Source organism: Sebastes fasciatus, chromosome 12 (genome assembly GCF_043250625.1).
Source record: "Sebastes fasciatus isolate fSebFas1 chromosome 12, fSebFas1.pri, whole genome shotgun sequence".
NCBI lineage: Eukaryota > Metazoa > Chordata > Actinopteri > Perciformes > Sebastidae > Sebastes > Sebastes fasciatus.
The window spans coordinates 26,550,030-26,570,630 of record NC_133806.1 but is presented as its reverse complement, the minus strand read 5'-3'; the positions used below and the strand labels follow the sequence as shown (position 1 = coordinate 26,570,630).

Here is a 20,601-nt window from a genome sequence, read left to right as displayed (position 1 = left end):
AAAAGTAGAATTCCCAAGCTTTATGGATAATTCATTATATTTTCTACATTGTCATTTTTGTTTAAGATTTCTAGATTTAGTTATTTTTAAAATAAATTGAATGAAATTCTCTTTTCTTAAATATTTGTGCCGAAAGCAAAACACTTCTATTTTCTGTCCATGGCTGGTTAGAATGTGTCTCTACTTGTTCTTTAACCTATTTAAATTGAACACCAGCATCAGTATAACCTTGTTCAACAACAGAGAAAAAACGTCTCAAGTAGCACTTTCTACTGCTGAATTTTCCAAGTGGCACTCTTTACACTTCAGCATCCAAGATAGCATCGTCAGTCATGACGGTGTTGTAAAGCCAGACACTCCCGACAGACTGCAGGGGCCAGGGATCGAACCACCGACCTTCCAGTTAGTGGATGACCACCCAACCTTCTGAGGTATGTGATAGTTGGGTTTAATATTTTTGGTACCCCTAAAATCGCATGTGGCCCCAGCCATAATTCAGTGTTACTCGCAGATAGTATGCAATATACTAGACACTTGCCAATTAAAGTCATTAATGGTGAAGATTGATAATATTAAACCTGCAGTAGGCAGAATGTTTTTGGCATCATTGAGCAAAAATTCCATACCAACCTTTCAGCATATTGTAATCCAAGTGCTCTGAGAGAAAACTAGACTTCTGCACCTCCTCATGGCTCTGAGATGAGAATGAGAAAGTTTGCTCCGGCTGGTGGGCGGTGCTTGGTATTTCCTAAACAGATCTCAACATGGCTGTCACAAACGTTCTCATTTTAAAGCTAAACGTTACACTACAAGATGTTTCTGGAAACATTTGAGGAGAGAAAAAGGCATTGACAGCTGCTCAGAGACGGCAGACTCCAGATCAGCTCTGATTGGTTGTTTTCCGCCGGTCTGTGAAATCCTGCAGATGCCGTTAGGAGCACAGGAGGACACAGAGACACATGATTTCTTTCAGATTACCTGTCTCATGCACTACTGTCAGGATATAGTGACCGTTTTATAAAAATAACTTTTTTTGATCATATTTGCTCCATTTCTACCCACTGCTGCTTTAAGTACCGGGGTAAAGGAATTTGATCGATGTTGGCCAAATCTACCCAACCAGCCGACCTCATGAACCTGACCCCATGATGTGACCAAGTTCATAAGGTCAATTTGGTTTCACAAATACAATAATACGTTTGTGGGTAGTGAAATATTTGCAGATCATGGTACACATTTGTGGAATGTCTTCTGTGGGTTACAACTAATAAAGTCCAATAAAAACTTCCATAAGGGAGGTGCAGAGTTTCACCAGCTCTACAGATCTAGGATGTCAAAGGATTGCAGGTCAACGCAGGATAACAAGTCGCTTATGCGAGACAAACAGTGGCGGATTGATGTGGTCAGGGGCCCCTAGGCTACTCCCTGTATGGGCCCCCCCCACCCTTACTCATAATGCTTTAAAGGGACTGTTTGTAACTTTTTAAGCATATAAATGTACCGGGTCGGGACACATGCGCGCTCACATATGCGTGCTCGCATGTCGCTAAAGTCTTTGCTCCGCTGCCTGCCCTCACTCACACAGCGCGCTTTCTTGCTCCACCTGAAGGCGCGCTCACTCCACACTGCAGAAGAGTTAGTTTAGCTCTGAGAATATCTAGTGAATGTACAGTGGACGTTTGTGCAGAAATAACTGCTGCAGCTCCTCCAGACCAACAGAGGTTCTCCGTGTCTTGTGAAGTGACGGGGCTCCGCAGCGAGAAACGTTATCACCGGCACCCGGTAGGAGACGGTAACGTTTCCCTTCCTGCAACGGGGCTGAAGCAGGAAGAGAAACGTTACCGTCTCCGACCGGGTGCCGGTGTCTCTCTCCGGGTGCGGTCGGAGGCGATAACGTTTCTCTTCCTGCTTCAGCCTCAAAGCCAACACTAGTATCAGCAGTGATTCATGGAGAGACCTTCATCTGGTCAGCTAACATTACTGCCAAGCAGGTGAAATACAGAGTGATATTGTGGTTTTAGCTGACGTGTGTCTCCTCACTGTTTTGAGCGATGCTCGTTCATGTCTATGTAGAGCGAACACAAGCGCGAGCCCAACGCTGACTTTCATTGACTTAACGGCTACAGGTGTCGCTGTTAACAAGCATTTCTGAAAGTTACAAATAGTCCCTTTAACGTTGCCAGAAAAAAGTTATTTAGTGACGGGTATAAAAGCGTGCTAGGAATATTACACCGCACATTGAGACAGCCTTTAATCTAAACCTTGACATATCTAAATATGTTTGTGGATAGTGAAATATTTGCAGATCATGGCACACATTTGTGGAATGTCCAATAAAAACTTCCATTCTCCCTCCCCATCGTCCTGTATCATCTGAATCCTGTCTGAGATCAGAGCCCTCCTCCAACCCAGCACCAATAATACTGGTTGGTATAATACCGGTCCTCTCCATCCAGTCACCGCCCCCTCCCTTCCTTCCTCCTCGCTCCTGTCCAACGGTCCTCCTCTCCGGTGGTCCTTCGGTTTCGGAGTCAGCATCACTCACTCTCCGACCTACAGCACTACAGGACTAACGACGGAGGAACATGTTGCTTCACAAACTGGTACGGTAAGAGAACAGTCCACAGGTTGTAGCTGCGCGCCTCTTCAGGGCATCTGGCATCTAGGCATCGCCGTGCGTAAATCTGCGTAATTACGCATTGAACCGTGTGTTTTTATGCAGTTTTCGTGATTCATTGTGGCTGAAAGGACATGTTTGCTGGTTTTCTTAGCTTTTTTTTCCTGAATATCCCCCATCTCTCCTCTTCCCTTCCTGCTGCTAAGCATTTGCAGAACAAATGTAGATTGGTCATTCTATCAAAGGTGATTGTTATGCGGATGCGGGTGGTCTCTCTTCACTGTGAACTCAGCACCGCACCACCGGTCCTGACAGCTCATCGACAAAATGCAGCCTGCCTGAATGACTGATTGACCTGTGTTAAACCAGTCACAATGAACCAAGAGCTCTATGAGTTCTGTGTTTTGATCTCTACCCAATTTAGTTTTTAATGCTTCACAACCTTCTGAAAATATCAAATGACTTTAGGAGCTATGTATGTCAGCACCCTCAATGTGACGTTTCTTTAATATAGTAAACTAGGATAGAAAGAGAACACATTTGGAAGCAATTTGCAATAATCGCCAAATGTAAAGCCAACGTTGCATATAAATAGTAGGGCTGCACAATTAATTGAATATTAATCACGATCACGATTTTGGCATCACATCAATTAAATGAACATGATCAACTGTGATGTTTAAAATGCGTGCTCCGTTTTGGCTTCACTTTTGAGGAGCTGTCATGCCCGTAGACTGTAAATAAGAAGTGGACGTAGTCACCGTGACATTACCCATTGGTTTGTGGACTGCCGTTTTAAAACCTCAATTTTGTTATTTTGGCCGTCGCCATCTTTGCTTTTGGTCATCGCCATCATGGTTTTAAGCCATCGCCATCTTGGTTCTTTGCTGTCGCCATCTTGGTTTTAAGCCATTGTCATCTTTCTTCTTGGCCGCCGTCATCTTGGTTTTTGGCCGTCTCGATCTTGGTTTTTGGCTGTCAACTTCTTGGTTTTAAGCCGTCGCCATCGTGGTTTTTGTCCGTCTCCATGTTGTTTTTTTGCAACCAGAAGAGACGCGAGAGGGTGGAGTTAAGTACAACTGAATGCTGAATAAGACATTAGAAAGTGCAATAAAAATATTTTGTCCCTAAATCTGTGAATAATCGTGATAAATAATCGTGATCTCAATATTGATCAAAGTAGTCGTGATTATCATTTTGGTCATAATCGTGCAGCCCTAAGAAATAGCCTGGAAGACCTGGCCGTCTTTGTATAAGAATAGTGAAAAAGTGCTTAACGTATATAGTGTTGTGTTGTATCTGTTTTGTTGTTGACCTTATGACCTTTGATATGCATCAGTTCTATAAATGGCTAATCTGATGTTGATGTTGTTGTTGTCTCAGTGTGTTTGGATCCTGTCGGTCCTGTGTGGCTCTGACGTGTGTTGGGGATTCGTCTATGACCGGCCCAGACGCTCTGGAGAGGACGGGACGTCAGCCAGGACGGAGTGTGAGTACCGCCGGTCTCCTTAGAAACATAGAGAAACATCTTTGAACTGCTCGACCCCGAGCTGGCGAGCATTCACACAACTGAGGTGGCCTTGAAAAAGGCATAGAGTCCATCCAGCCTTCAGGCTGGCTCTTCTGTGACTGAACTTGACCGCTGACCTCCTTGTGGAAAGAGAATCAGTAAAGTATCCAATTGACAAGAATGAGCAGTGAACCTGGATTGTTAAAAGTAAGATTTTACAGAGTCAAGTGGGAACCACAGTCAAACACAGTAACTCCTTCTTTCAATACAATCAGTGTTAATAAAGTGATGCATTAGGTGAGCCGTGAGGAGTTGAACTAAACAGATTTTCTCTTCAAAGAAGATGTGTAACTGTTCAGATTAGAGAAAAGTCTGGAAAATAAGCAGAATTTTGTGTCCGAACTTGCGCTAAATATTGGCGAGGAAAAACTGTCATGGCCATTTTCAAAGGGGTCAGTTGACCTCTGACCTCCAGATATGTGAATGTAAATGGGTTCTACGGGTACCCACGAGTCTCCCCTTTACAGACATGCCCACTTTATGATAATCACATGCAGTTTGGGGCAAGTCATAGTCAAGTCAGCACACTGACACACTGACAGCTGTTGTTGCCTGTTGAGCTGCAGTTTGCCATGTTATGATTTGATCATATTTGTTATGCTAAATGCAGTACTTGTGAGGGTTTCTGGACAATATTTGTCATTGTTTTGTGTTGTTAATTGATTTCCAATAATAAATATATACATACATTTGCATAAAGCAGCATATTTGCCCACTCCCATGTTGATGAGAGTATTAAATACTCGACATATCTCTCTTTAAGGTACATTTTGAACAGATAAAAAAAGCTGTGATTGATTAATTAACTATTTGAATTGATTGACAGCCCTAGTTCTAATACATTAGAATATTTTTTATAATGCATTATAAGCGTAAAAAGTGACAAATCTGCCTTTTAAGATGCAAAATATACAGCAACCAGAGTCCAGCTGCCGCCTGTTGTTGTGACGATCTGTGGCGGAGTGAAGTGAACCTCAACCGTCTTTATGCCGACAGGGTTTGAGAATGTTGAGCAGAAAACAAGCTGCAATGCTCTCTGAATATTGACTCAAGGTAGAGCAACACAAACACACTCTCTCTCCTCAAAAAAACACCCGGGCTGCCCAATCACAACGTCGCAGGGTCACAGTGATCCGTTGTAACCTCCCCCCCACCACCACCATACACTCTCTGCTCACTTATTTCATATGCGCTGGCAGACACTTCATATAGAAAATAACCCAGCGAATAAACATAGCCGGAGACATTCCTCTGGAGCTGCATGTGGAAAGTTAGTTGTCATCTAATTGCATGTTGTTCGTTAGAGGAGTGATCCTGGAGGGCTGGACGTGTGTCACTCCGGGTGACGTTGGGATGACTGATTGCACTTGAAGCTCACATTGGGTTCAAGATTTACTCTGCTCTAAAAAACACAGTCGTTTTCTGAGTGTGTCTTGGACTTGGAGCGTAGCTTTAGGCATGTCCTACTACACTTGGCCAAGATACATTAACGCGGCTCCAAAACACACTTTGCATGGCCTGTGCTGAGCCACTCTGGCAACCAAACTAAAGTGTGACTTTTTCTGGGGTTTGCTTTAGTGAACACAGTTTTGACAGGCTTTCACATGAGCTTATTGTTCTCATTCATTTGACACTTTTAGTGTGGTGATGTGGGGCTGTTTTTTTCATCATTGATTAATCAATTAATTGTTCTTTCAATTTAATTATCCATCACAATTTCTTAAAGGCCAGTGTGACATCTTCATATTGCTTATTCTGTCCAACAAAACCCAAAGATATTCAGTTTAAAAAAAGCAGCAACAACTTCACATGTCTTGTTTTATGTGTAACCTGACTGAATATCTTTGAGTTTTGGACTGTTGGTCAAACAAAACAAGTCATTTGAAGTCGTCATCTTGAACTCTGTTTTAAAATATTCAATCGTGATTAATCGCAAATTAATCACACATTTTGTATCTGTTCACAACGTACCTTAAAGGGAGATTTGTCAAGTATTTAATACTCTTATTAACACAGGAGTGGGCAAATATGCTGCTTTATGCACATGTATGTATATATTTATTATTTGAAATCAATTAACAACACAAAACAATGACAAATATAGTCCAGAAACACCCAACAGCCCAACAGGCAACAACAGCTGTCAGTGTGTCAGTGTGCTGACTTGACTATGACTTGCCCCAAACAGCATGTGATTATCATAAAGTGGTCATGTCTATAAAGGGGAGACTCGTGGGTACCCAGAGAACCCATTTTCATTCACATATCGTGAGGTCAGAGGTCAAGAGACCTCTTTGAAAATGGCCTAGGAACTAGGAAGTATACATGTGTGACTATGTCCGGTTTTTCGAAATAAGGTATTAACAAAGGGAACTGTATATACAAAATACATATATAGAAATAAGATTGATTGGATTATATTCACCAGAAGTATAAAACATTACATATCTCTTATAAATTAAAAGAAAATTACCATTAATCTGTGAGGGAAATGTCTTTATTCTTTGATTTTTGGGTTGCTGGAAAAAATGTAATAAATAATTCCTGACAATGACTGATATATTTGACTTCAGGACATCTCTGACTACATACATGCTGAAAATCAAACATTTTTATTTTATTAATTTAGATATTTTCCAAGGTAAAAGTCCCTAGAAGTGTATGATTCAACTTTTTCCCATGGTCTAGTGTTACAAAAGTTAACAAAAATCACAATAAATCGTAATATCGAATCGCAATACATATCGATTCGGCATCCTCCTGATAGTATTGAATCAGGAGATAGGTGAATCGTCCCAGACCTAGTAAACATCCACTGTGACAGAGCTGGAGTCTTATAGCAAAGAGGGTATTGATGCTCTGAGTCTACACCGCTGTGCCAACTAGCCGGGCAGCATGAATACTTTAAAGTGTAACACCTCAGTTCCTTCACATGGAGTACATATGCACATGCACGTGTACTTGCACACACACACACACACACACACACACACACACACACATGTCCACACAGGAACACACAAACGCGCCGTGTTGAAAGACTCCCGTTGGCATCCTCTGGCTTTCTCTGTGAGTGAGGTTGTGTTTTCACAGGTTAGAGGACAAAGAGCATGTTGTTAGAGACGTGGCAGTACGTCCACTCTGTCTCCGTCTCACATCTCCAGGATGTCTTCAGTTAAGCCAGAGGTGTTCTCACAATGTGGGTCGGGTTCCACGCCACCGTCCTCTGGGACCCGAGTGGACAAGAGCATTATTGTGTTTTAGGGAACATAGTGGAGGATTTAAAGTGCCGTAACTGCTGAGTTTGGCTTACAGACCTTTTGTCACAGTTAGAAGTTAATTTGAATTGCTCATATTTAGTTTGCCACCCACATTTGTTGTTTTTGACTAAGTAGTACTTTCTAATAATACAGTATTTATGACTGCAGGTCAGTACATGTTGAGACATGTAAAGACATTTGAACAGTGCAGCCATTCATTCAGTTTTTGGACAATTTACAATATTTTGTTATTGCCCCCGCGGGCCAAAATGTCCTCCCACTTCACTGTTAAAGGAGACATACAGTATTATGCTCATTTACAGGTTCATACTTGTGTTTTGGGTTTCTACTAGAACATGTTGACATGCTTTCTGGTAGCGTGGCGGCGCGATTCGAGAAACGAACCGTCACGTCGCCTGCTCCTCATTTGCATAAAGTTGAGCTCTAGGCTACTTTATGCAAATCACGGGCGTCCAACGCGACTCGCCGCCTCCGGAAACTCCTGAGAAACTCCTGAGAAACTTTTGAACTAAACGTTGTCGATCTAAAATAAAGACATATTCAGCAACTGCATGGTTTCAAATGTTTTCAGAAACACATTTCGGTAAACTATTTTTGTGACACAAGAGAAGAAAGTTTCCAAACAAGCCGCCGTGTTGGTTCTGGTTTGAAAGCTGGAAGCAGCAGCCCACGAGGGAAAGCGTTCGTCCAATCAGGAGCCTTGTGTCTAGTGGCAGCTCATCAAGGGTCCAACGCTGGGAAGCGATGAAAAACGCCCCTGTGGACACGTACCATAACAAAGTCAAGTGCGGTTTTGCCAACAAATTGTTACAAATATCTATCTATGTAATTTTTATAGGGTTTTATCTTTAAGGTTTTCAAATAATATCTTAATCATAAATAAATACTTATATATACAGTATATATAAAATGTTATAATGTGTGCAACAATTAACTGTTAAAATAACATCAATTATAGCATTACTAATAATTAGTCAACATTATTAATGATCATTTCATTGTTTTTGTTAACAGTAAAATAACTTTTTAAGTAAGTTTAATTAACTATCAATTTACCATTTATAAATGATGTTATTATAAAGTGTTACCAAAATATTAATTTATACACAGCTGAGTTCAGGATGAGTTATCAAATATATTTTAACATAGCACAGGAACCGAAAAGCGAGGGAATTTTATGTTTAGAACATATTTCTTTAGCATTTTACTGACAGTTTTCAGATGTGTTTCAGCGTTCGGAGACACCACATCCCACAGCAGGAAATACAGATAATATGAAGATGTGTACACTCATTGAATGTGTGTTTCTGTTGTCAGCTCGCTCTGCATCTCAGTACGTGCCGACCTCCGGCTCCTGCAGGAACAGGTGTTTTGAGCTGGTGGAGTTGGAGCCGCCGAGCTGCCGCTGTGATAACCTGTGTAAGACCTACAACGGCTGCTGCTCCGACTTCGATCAGCTCTGCCTCAGGACAGGTACTCAACCATCCTCCACGCTCGTCCTCTCATCTGTTTGTTCTTTCTATGTAGCTTTTTATCCGCTCTGTCTTTGTACGCCAAGAGCAAAATGTTGCCTATGAAACTAGACTTTAGAGAGATATTCCTAAAGTAGTAAGAAAAGCAGGAACGGATGTTGTGCTGTGATTTCAAAGAACAAAAAATTACTCCCAGATTCTTGGCAATGTGTTTGGTATCAGAGGAAAGGGACTCTGAATGGTGCAGGTCGGGTCGGAGAGGCCAAATAAAACAGATTTCTTCTTCATTAAGCTGGAGGAAATCCTTCCACATCTGGTGTTTAATATCCATCAGGTGGTCAAGAATTTACTTTCCAACAAAATCAGCCGTGTGACTTTGACTCTGCCGTTTGTTTGTTTGTGTGTTTGAGAGAGAGAGAGAGAGAGAGAGAGAGAGAGAGAGAGAGAGAGAGAGAGAAGGTAGGATGCACTTGATTTACAGTATTATTCCACATTTCAGAATGAGATGTCAACAGATAAGTTACACATAACACATACGTCATGAACAACTCTTTAAATGTAGCATAAAAAACACATGTTAACTCCATATATGCTCCATTATTTACTGATAAGTAAATTTACTCAAGTTCTGTACTTAGTACAAATTTCCGTGATAATCCCCCCGGGGAGTCCTGTGGGGGGGTATCGCGGGACTATGGGGTACAGGGGTCGCTGTTACGAGCCACCCGGTCCTTTTATAACCAAAGTGAGAGCTGTGTCCGTATACTCGGCACAAAGTCAAACACGTTTCCAGTGGGTGTTGGCCTCCACCAGGGTTGTCCCTTGTCACCGATCCTGTTTGTGATTTTCATGGACAGGATCTCAAGGTGCAGCCCGGGGGAGGAGAGTGTCCGGTTCGGGGACCTCAGAATTGCGTCTCTGCTCTTTGCAGATGATGTGGTTCTGTTGGCTGCATCAGACCGTGACCTGCAGAACGCACTGGAACGGTTTTTACTTTGATGCGGCACTGCAGTGCGGTCCTAATGAAGCCCCTCGCTTTCATGTGAACTGAAAATTGGAGGAAAACCTCAACTTTCTGTGCGTTGTAGACAGTTTGATGTGTTCTTTGCCAGTTTTGGATGACCTAGGCTAATACAGTGTTTCCCACAGGATTTTGAGAGACTGTGGTATGTGGACCTCTGACCTTCTGGGAAGGGGTGATTTTGAACATTTTAAAGTTAAATGCATCAATCTGGAGCACTTTGAGAGCACAATTATGATGCTAGATCTCTGAAGAACTTGGTATAAAGGTCGTATGGTTATGATCGCTGATGGCAAGAAGTCACACAGCATAAGCATGGTAAACGAGACGGGGTGCCGACATCGCCGCAGACCCCACTAACTGAGGACAGTCCGCCTCGGTTGACAGTCGCGCCGGGACTCCCGTTCCTTTCCACAGGGAGAGAGGACGCGCTGTGCAGCGAGAACTCCACGGCCTTCGGCAGCGGCGACAGGAATGATTGAAATGTTTTTTTGCAAGTGTTGCAGTAAGGGGGCAATTGCGGGGATACAGGGATTCGCGACCTTAAAAAGAAAGTGGGACAGGGCCATAAAGTAGGGGGGCAATGGTTGCCGCCCATGGTCACAGTGCGCAAGCGCGTGTGATCTGTCTACGGCAACTCTAGAGGGTTAAAAACGGCAAAAGGCAAAGCAAACCTGGGGCGCTTTGTGTTCACAATGCACAGATTAAGCGAACCACAACGCGGACTTGAATCGAATCGTACTCAGACTACCTCTCGAGGAGGTCTGAGTACGGTTCGTTTCAGACGGTCTGAGTTCTTTTGGAGTGTTCACATATACGCAAAAAATGCTGACTAATCACTCTGAGTTCGTTTGGAGGGCTGAAAGGGACCAAGTGTGAAAACACTGTAGTTGTATGAGCTGGAAATTAGCCGTGGACTTCCTATGCATGTTCTTGATGTGAGCCTGAACAGGTTTCTTACCTGTTATGTAGCTGGACTTGTTTGTTCCTGTATCGGCCTCTCTCTGTTGCTCTGTCAACATTTCCCCCGGCTCCTTCCAGTGTCGGTGGTCTGGTTTTATGCACTCTCCTTCAGCCTGGTGGTCTTTGGCTTACCACTGCCTTGCCACTGCAATCCTCCCGGAGCCTGGAAATGATGATATACTCGGGTATACCCAGCTACAACTCTCATCTGGTGTTCTCATCTTGACAATTTGGCCAGAATACATGTTGTCAATGTTTGTCCCAATGCTGCTGAGTGCTCAGCGGTATGGTCTGCAGCCAAACCACTGGTACATTAATATATCAGCTTTCATTTCTCAGTGCTTGTGGTTTCAGCACTACTCTATCAGATTAGTTGTGTATACATACTGTATATCAAGGTTTTTGGAGTCTACTGTTCTTATTCCCCGCTGCTTATTATGTGAACATTGGTCTGTGTTCCTGTATACAGAGGGGGGTTATGAGTGCAGTAAAGATCGGTGTGGGGAGACTCGAAATGAACAACATGCCTGCCACTGCTCTGATGACTGTCTGGCCAGAGGAGACTGCTGCACCAACTACAAGAAGCTGTGTAAAGGTTTGCAACTTACTATCACCATACTTTGGTGTCGATTCGATTTGATTTTTATCCTCTTTTACCCGACGAACCCGGTAAAAGCTTCATAAAATGCTGTGGTGGTCTTTTTTCCCAATAGTTTCTAAAAGACGAGGCCTTAACGCGACTAAAACAGCACTCCAAGTGTATTTTGTCCAAACAATGTTTGTTTGGCAATGATTTCAATATTTTAGTTACAAAATCAACACACGAGAAATCATATTTTTACTTTATAATATTTTTGACTGTTTTTATATTGAATGTACATACTTGACTTTGGATTCTTTCCTGTCATCTTATTTACATTGTTATTGATCTTGTTTGTTATTATCTAAGTTTTACTTGATCATATTTCATTATTATAATAAAACTACTCCATTTGGAGTAAAAATTATACAGTTTAGTTGTTTTTCATTGATTTCATACTGTGCACAATGGTAGAATGTGATGATGCACAGGGTAAATGTCATGGCCAAAGGCTCCATTGTGTGCACATAGCCTCCTGTAGTGGATAGCAGTAGTATTTTATAGCCAGATTCCCTTTCAAGAGGCAGAAAACCAATTTGGCACACTTTGGGTATCCAAGTGGCCAAATGGAGAGTCCGACTGGTCCTGTCCTCCCTAAAACCTTTTATAGAATCTATGTGCTTTGTGTTATTTATATCTGCTTTGGCACAGTTGTAGTCAAGGAGTTGCTGAATGAATTCAGCGACATCTCTGTGCATGGCATCATTGCTATAATGGTGTTATCCACTATCTAATCTAGAAAACATTTTAGGCGAGGATAAAAAATGGAAATTGACTCAGGCATAGTAACAGTTGCAATGTTACTGACACTGGGGATGAATTCTCTGAGGTCTTACCTATCCATAGAGACCAAGATCATGCATATAGACCTGGCAGTTGTGGAGCTATTCTTGATTAATTTGGGGTATGTCTGTCTTGGTGAACCACACCTTCCAGCACCCTAGGGCTTAAGAGGTTAAGTATTGTGATTCGATATTACGATTTTTGTTAACTTTTTTAACACTAGACCATGGGAAAAAGTTGAATCATACACTTCGAGGGACTTTTACTTTGGAAAATATCTAAATGAATACAATAAAAATGTTTGATATTCAGTATGCATGTAGTCAGAGATGTCCTGAAGTCAAATATATCCGTCAATCATTATATTGCGATACTCAAGTGTATTTTCTTACACCCCTTGTTCATACATCATTTAATCTGTCAGTCCCTCCTCTGATTATGTTCTTTCAGGAGACACTTCATGGCTACAGGATGAGTGTGAGGAGATCAAGACATCTGAATGTCCTGCTGGGTACGTTTACATCTAGGACAATAAAGGGATCCATTACTGTTAATATTAAAGCTTTTTATTATATGCCACATATCTAAATAATGTGCTGAGGATTAAACTAGACTAAATTATTTCAAATAACAGGATTTTTTTTGTCCTTCCTCTGATATGTGCAGGTTTGTGCGACCGCCACTCATCATGCTGTCAGTGGACGGATTTAGAGCTTCTTATGTGAAGAGAGGAAACACCGTCATACCCAACATCGAGAAACTGAGTAAGACCTGCACGGGACTGTGAGAAAGATTTGGTTTAGCTGTAAGATCTTTATGTTCTCTCCTTGACGAGTGAAATGTTAACCCCTTACCATTCCGACCTCTGTTTTTTAGAGGGATAGGGATGGGAGATGTTATTGGGTAGATAAAAAGTCAACAGTAGATGTCACATAGAAGTGGTGTACATCATCTGAAAGCTGAGAACCTGAAGATTAACTTGAGATGCAGCTCAGCACTGTGTGTCAAGTTGTTCTAGTCATAAATCAGAAATAAACATGAATTAATTATTCAAAATAAATTCTGAAAGTGTATCAGGGATTAGAACATTATGATAGAAGTATATGATGGTCATCCCCATGCTCTATTATGTCTCATAAGTTGTTGCAGCAATTTTTGGGTTGATACCATTTGTTACACAGATTTGGTGCTAAATTTAACTATTTTTTACCACTGGAGAATTGATAAAAAATTATCAATAATCCCTCCTAAATACCACAATAAGACACCAAGACCTTGAGGAACACCATAGAAAAAGGCATGCTGTGATTTAGTGTCAAAAACTTTTGACATTTGGAGATTTCTGCAAGAATTGCATTTTTCGGCAATTAGATGGCGAGCACTTCTGTTGTGTAAACTGCTCAGAAAGTTAATGTGGTGATTTATGGAGCTATGAGCATTAAGAGACAATCAGTACTGATTGATTTGAGCTCTTCGTGGGTGTCTCTGCTAATCTATGGGTTTCCTTTGCTCTGTTTTCCTTTTCAGGAACATGTGGAACCCATGCTCCATACATGAGGCCTATGTACCCCACAAAAACCTTCCCCAACCTCTACTCCCTGGCTACGGTATGTAGCCTACGGCACAGCAGCATGGTGTCATCAATAATCAGGTGTTATAGCGTACCTTCAGGGTGCACGGGTGTTAACCTCAGCTGTATCTTAAAACTGTGTGCTAATATTAGCTCGAAGTAGCCTGCAGCTGAGGCTAACTAAGTATAGCTGAAGCTGATTAAGTTAGCATGTTTACATGAGTATGCTAACAGTTATTATGATGTAATGTTGACATTTCAGTTGTAGCCGAGCCAGTATAGAGAGCTACAGGAAGGAGTTTTAAAACCCGGAAATGGGTTAGCATTTTAGCACTTCTGGTTCCCTCGTCAGGAAGTCAATGGTTTTTTGGCTCAGTTTTGAAGCTAGAGTGAAGATACTGGTATTACATGAAACTACAAAACCTAATGAACCCATTGGTACTAACCATGTCATGCTAGCTTGTCGTGAAGGAGGTTAAATAATGCTACAAACTTACCCTACATTTTTGCGAGGAAAAACTGTCATGGCCATTTTCAGGGGTCCCTTGACCTCTGACCTCAACATATGTGAATGAAATGGTAAATGGTAAATGGACTTGCATTTATAAAGCGCTTTTCTAGTCTTCCGACCACTCAAAGCGCTTTACATTACATGTCAGTATTCACCCATTCATACACTGATGGCAGAGGCTGCTAAAGTGCCAACTTTGCCCATCAGGATTTAATCTAAATACTCATTCACACACCGATGGCTATGCCTTCGGAAGCAATTTGGGGTTAAGTGTCTTGCTCAAGGACACATCGACATGTGACCCGGAGCAGCCGGGGATTGAACCACCAACCTTCCGATTGGTGGACAACCTGCTCTACCCTCTGAGTCACAGCCGCCGAATGAAAATTAGTTCTATGGGTACACACGAGTCTCCCATTTACAGACATGCCCACTGAGCATATTTTTTTATGCTAAATGCAGTACCTGTGAGGGTTTCTGGATAATATTTGTCATTGTTTTGTGTTGTTAATTGATTTCCAATATACATATATTTGCATAAAGCAGCATATTTGTCCACTCCCATGTTGATAAGAATATTAAATACTTGACAAATCTCCCTTTAAGGATCATTTTGAACAGATAAAAAAAATTTGCAATTAATTTGGGATTAATCACAATTAATCGTGATTAAATATTTTAATCGATTGACAGCTTTACTTTAAATCTTTCTGTAGTCAATACAGAAAAAAGAAGACCAATTAGTTATAGTTATTAATTGACTAATATTATTGGCGTAATCTTAATCTCAGTTTGAATGGTTCTCAGGGTCTCTACCCAGAGTCTCACGGTATCGTCGGCAACTCCATGCATGACCCGGTGTTTGATGCCACCTTCACCCTGAGGAGCCGAGAGAAACTCAATCACCGCTGGTGGGGAGGACAGCCAGTAAGTACGGTCTCTGATGTACTTTTTACCATCTGTACTTCATCAACACTATGATTGTATTTTATTAGCGAGCTGACAAGGATTTTCCTTTTGCTTTGACAATAAATAACTCTTTGAACGTGAGTATTTTTCAAATTCATCCGACAGGTCACAGATCTGAGGCCAAAAAAGGCAGGAAAGACGTTTCTTCTGAAGCCGACTACAATATGAATGGCAGGACTTGGATCTAAGAAACCCAGTCTGATAGGCTTTGTTATTCAATGATTAATAACAGATGTTAATATGAAAGCTGGGTTGGGATCATTTTTAGTTTTTACAAGACCAAAGCATTGATACGAAGTAGTCTGGATCTCTTCAGGGCTTTGTTTTTGTGGATTTGTGGATGCGTCAGGACGCATTACTAACTAACAAGGCTTTACTTGTCAACCATGAGACTTAAAAATTTCTAATTCCAAATTTCAAATTTTCAGGATTTCAAAACCAAAGCAGGTGGTTTCAGTAACTTTGTTTTCTGCATTCTGGTGACTTTTAAAGAATAAAATAACAAAATAATAAGTACATTGCAACAGCGGTTTTATGTTAAACTTTTAATTTTACCTTTAATTCTCAGGAAAGAAAACTGAATAATTCGCCCCTCTGGTGTGAACTTGGCGTGTGAATCTCTGGCATAAACTAATATTCATCAGTTTTTATACATTTTTTGCTCCTGCTTGAGTATTTCTTTCTCTCAGTACTCTCCATTTCTCTCTCCGTCTCTCACTCACTGAAGGTCCTTTCAGACACAATGTGACAACGCCACCACAGCGCTTTGAAACCCGTTATTTCTAATGGCTTGCGTCACGCCACGACGGCTTTTTGCTACGTCGAGCAAAGCCCGACTTTGGCCGTTGCGCGCTGTGATGCTCAAACTGCGCTGTGTCACGAGCATAGACTGCTCTCTTTTCCGCCAGGAAACGACATTTGGTGTAGCTGTATTGTTGTACGGGTGGAAACAGTAGGGATTATAGACGCTGTGCAGCGCCAGAAACGGGTTAAGTTTGAAAAATTTGCCATAAATCAGGAGAAATACGAGAGAATTGTGACCCCGGGAGGAAACCGGGAGAGGGTGATGAAAAACGTGAGTGTCCTGAGAAAATCAGGACGGTTGGCAAGTATGTGGACACTATGGCAGCATAAATATCCCACAATGCAATGCGGTAGTGACGACAACATTAATAACAAACGGCAATGGACAGTTTACAGAGCTGGAGCTGGAATATTAAAGCTGGGGACACACAAACTTGACTTCAAAGAACTAGCTGCGACGAAGGCCGCCTGCTGCGTCGCCTCATGTCACCTTTGATTTGGCCGACAAGTTGCACCCGAACACACCGCAACGACGACAGCCGACGGCCAGTTAGCACGTACGTTCTGCACCTGTTTAGAGGAAATAACTCTCCACACCAGCAGGCGGCGGTAGTCTGTATTCGTCATTCAAAAAGGGAAACCGGAAGACTGAGGACGGCGGATATAAACCAGAAGAGGGCAATAAAAAACGGGAAAATTGGTATGGGCTTTACTATTTTGAAAATGGTTGACGAACACCAACACAACCAACCTACTGTATGGCTTTGTATCAGTTGGAGTAACAGACGACACACAGCGGGATATCATCCTTCTTAGTGTAGCGTACTGTACACCAAGACCTTGGTTTTCTTTTTTGTGACCAGGGTAACGCTCCAATCGTGTCCTCCTAAACAATATATAAATAATGAGACTGTACTGTTTCTCTCCTAGATCTGGATCACAGCGCTCAAACAGGGAGTGAAGGCTGCCACCTTCTTCTGGCCTGTGTAAGTCCACATTTCAGTCACCAAATATTTTCCTGAATACATTTCCCATCCTTTCCCTTTCAGAGCAGTTTGTTGGTGCTCTGCATGAACCTTCGATGTCCAAAAAGACAATCTTCCACAAATTGACAGTAAATGTCTTCCTTTTCTTTATAATACTTTTGTATTATTATTTTCTCTTATTAATGCTAATAATAGGGGGTATACAGCCTCTCCTGTCTGTGCCACCCTGCTGCTTGAACAGCAGTATTTAAAGCTTCAGATGCAGTTCTCGTACAGTACTTTTAAACTTTTAAAAAACACTACTATTTTTTTTTTTTTTGCATTTTGAGAATAAAGTCAAAACTTCAGTATATATGCTAACGCTAGTAGTTTGATTTATATGAAAGTTCAACGTTTACTCTCAAAATTTCGTCTTGGTTCTTATTATTTCAAATTCACTCTCAATATTTCGAATTTATTCTCAACATTACAACTTCATTCTTAATATTTAGACTTTATTCTCATTATTTCAACTTTACTCTTAATATTTAGACTTTATTCTCAAATTGCAAAAAAATAATAAAATAAAAATATTCTTCATTTTGGCTCTAATACAGAAAGTTCGACCTTATTCTCCTCATTTCGACTTTATTCTCAACATTTCAACTTCACTCTTAATATTTCGACTTTATTCTCAAAATGCAAAAAATAAAATAAAATAAAAATAATCTTCTTCCTGGCACTAATACTGAAAGTTTGACCTTATTCTCAACATTTCGACTTTATTGTCAACATTTTGACTTTATTCTCAAAATGTGAACAAAATAAAATAATAAAATAAAAAAAATCTTCCTCCTGGCACTAATACTGAAAGTTTGACCTTCTTCAGTCAAGTCATTGTCTTCTATCTGATCATTCAGGGACTGTAACTTATTTGGTGAAAGCTCTCGAAGGAAGTCAGTAGAACATGCCCGTCCATGTTCCTGCTGCGTACCAAACCTATAGCCTGTGGAACACAAAGGAGCCCACATTTATCAGCACAGAGAAGTCTTTGATGGAGCGAGAGGCAGATCTCCGCAGAGGGCTGTTTTTACAGCAATTTGTGCAAATGGGCCTGTTTACACTGTGCAGGATTCCTCTGTGAACCGGGGTCGCAGACGTGCCGCGCTAGAACCACGGAGGCCAGACTGTAGTTTACAGGGCTCTTCATGCACTTGGCACTGACAGAGGAGTCTGAGGTGAGGAAGAAAGAGAGGATGAGGAGAAAGAGATAGGAGTCAAAATCCAATTGTGGATATCTCTAATGTTAATTCCGGATAGTCAAGCTTAGCTATTAAATGTTAAAACAGCCATACAGAGTGGAACACCGAGGACACATGACATAATTTAGTGCTGTAGTACCACCGTGGGATTGGCGTGGTAATGGGGACTATTGCTAAATGATTGGCTGACTGGTTGAAGGTCTGTGTTGGGTTCAGCTTTCTGGGAGGTCCCTCCCCCCCTAGCCACAAGAAGAGAGAAGAAGAAGGAAAAGGAGAGTATATAAAACAGGAGGGGGGGGAATTTTGTTGAACATAGACAGAAAGGGATCAAACATGAAGAGCCTGCTGTCAAGTGTTAACGTCGTGTACCCACACCTCCATGCTGACCCCCCCTGCTGCTGCATACATCAAACCCCATTCAGGGCCTCCGTCCTGGGCTTGATGGTTGACAGCTGTGGGCTGTATGACAGCCAGCAGCTTGGTTGGTGGCCTCATCACAACACAGGCAGCCTCTTGACTTTCAGACACTTTAAACAGTGAGAGGGCTTGAAATTCATTCCACTTTATGAGGCTCTTTGAGAGTTAAAGGAACAGTTTGGAGATTAATTGTTTAATGGTTCAAGAAGACGGCAGGGCACCAGAATCAGAGTCTACTACTGGAACCATAGACTGTATATAGACGGGTTGCTTGTATACAAACATTACTGGGTGCGTGCGCATTCAGGGGCCAAAACAGCCGTTAAATGTGTAAATTTCACATTGTTTGTAGTAGGGCTGCACAATTAATTGAATATTAATCGCGATCAAGATATTGGCTTCCCACAATTAAATGAATATGATGGACTGCGATCTTTAAAATGCGTGCTCCGTTTTGGCTTCACTTTTGAGGAGCTGTCATGCCCATAGACTGTATAGAAGAAGTGGACGTAGTCACCGTGACATCACCCATTGGTTTGTGGACTACCGTTTTGAAGCCTCGAGTTCGGCCATCACCACCATCCATCAATCTTGGTTCTTGGCCATCACCATCTTGGTTTTTGGCCATCACCATTTTGGTTTTTGGCCATCACCATCTTGGTTTTTGGCCGTCGCCATCTTGGTTTTTGGCAGTCGCCATCTTGTTTTTTTGGCCATCACCATCTTGGTTTTAGGCCGTCGCCATCTTGGTTTTTGGCTGTCGCCATCTTGGTTTTAAGCCGTCGCCATCTTGGTTTTCGCAACCTGAAGTGAAGAGAGGGTGGAGCTAAGCATAACCGACACAACATCTCTGTAGCACTCTATAAATCAAGTGAGAAGTAGGCTCATTAACTCATATACTTCTATATAATCAGCCTTCTTTTTGCAACCAGAGGAGTCGCCCCCTGCTGGCTGTTAAAAAGAGCGCAGGTTTAAGGCACTTCTCAGACCCGGAGGTTGTCGCCTGACTGTAATTCTGTGTTTATGTCTTTGGCTTGTTTGTTACTTCTCAAATGTTAACCAGTGTTAGCCTTCACTGTGTCTGTGTTTGTGTTCCAGTGCGATCCCATTGGAGAGGCGGATACTGACCATGCTGCAGTGGCTCCAACTACCTGAAGGAGAGAGGTGACATCAGTTTTTCATTTTCATCTTCCTGTTTTCTCATGCTTTATTTGTTTTTCTTTGCAGCCAAAGTTTAGCTAGAGACTGTTTAGGGACCCTAGTATGCAGAAATATGCAAATACACAATTTTAGAATAGGAGAAAATAACACATTTGTACTGCATGCAAGAAACTGCATGCGATTATCATAAAGTGGGCATGTCTGTAAAGGGGGGACTCGTGGGTACCCATAGAACCCATTTTCAGTACTATCTCTACAACTATCACAAACACATCTCCATTTTGTTTCAGGCCCTACATTTACGCCATGCACTCTGAACAACCAGACACATATGGACACAAAATGGGGCCCATGAGCCCAGAAGTGAGTACTGTGGGGGCATGGACAGTAAAGCACACAAAACAGGCACAAAGATACACATACACAGTTTATCTCTGTGTCTAAATGTGTTTTCCCTCCCTCTCTGTGTTTCAGTTGAACAACCCTCTGAGAGTGATTGACAGAATTGTGGGCCAACTGATGAATGGACTTAAACAGATGAAACTGCACCGCTGTGTCAACATCATCCTGGTGGGGGATCATGGTACAGACGCAC

The 20,601-nt window shown here is 41.8% G+C and overlaps 1 protein-coding gene across 2 annotated transcripts in view; it reads left to right on the top strand.

Moving 5' to 3' along the window:
* The first annotated feature begins 2,336 nt into the window (after nucleotides 1–2,336).
* Nucleotides 2,337–20,601, top strand: part of enpp2 (ectonucleotide pyrophosphatase/phosphodiesterase 2) — a 31,416-nt gene continuing 13,151 nt past the window's right edge. Inside the window, exons 1-12 of one of the 2 annotated variants that reach the window (XM_074654447.1) lie at nucleotides 2,337–2,603; nucleotides 4,001–4,106; nucleotides 8,786–8,941; nucleotides 11,394–11,519; nucleotides 12,798–12,858; nucleotides 13,014–13,111; nucleotides 13,875–13,954; nucleotides 15,236–15,355; nucleotides 17,132–17,187; nucleotides 19,944–20,009; nucleotides 20,297–20,369; nucleotides 20,481–20,589. In XM_074654447.1, coding sequence (XP_074510548.1) covers nucleotides 2,586–2,603; nucleotides 4,001–4,106; nucleotides 8,786–8,941; nucleotides 11,394–11,519; nucleotides 12,798–12,858; nucleotides 13,014–13,111; nucleotides 13,875–13,954; nucleotides 15,236–15,355; nucleotides 17,132–17,187; nucleotides 19,944–20,009; nucleotides 20,297–20,369; nucleotides 20,481–20,589 — 1,069 coding nt within the window. In that variant the 5' untranslated portion in view covers nucleotides 2,337–2,585. The remainder of the gene's footprint in view (nucleotides 2,604–4,000; nucleotides 4,107–8,785; nucleotides 8,942–11,393; nucleotides 11,520–12,797; nucleotides 12,859–13,013; nucleotides 13,112–13,874; nucleotides 13,955–15,235; nucleotides 15,356–17,131; nucleotides 17,188–19,943; nucleotides 20,010–20,296; nucleotides 20,370–20,480; nucleotides 20,590–20,601) is intronic. The other variant, XM_074654448.1, reaches the window with a different exon arrangement.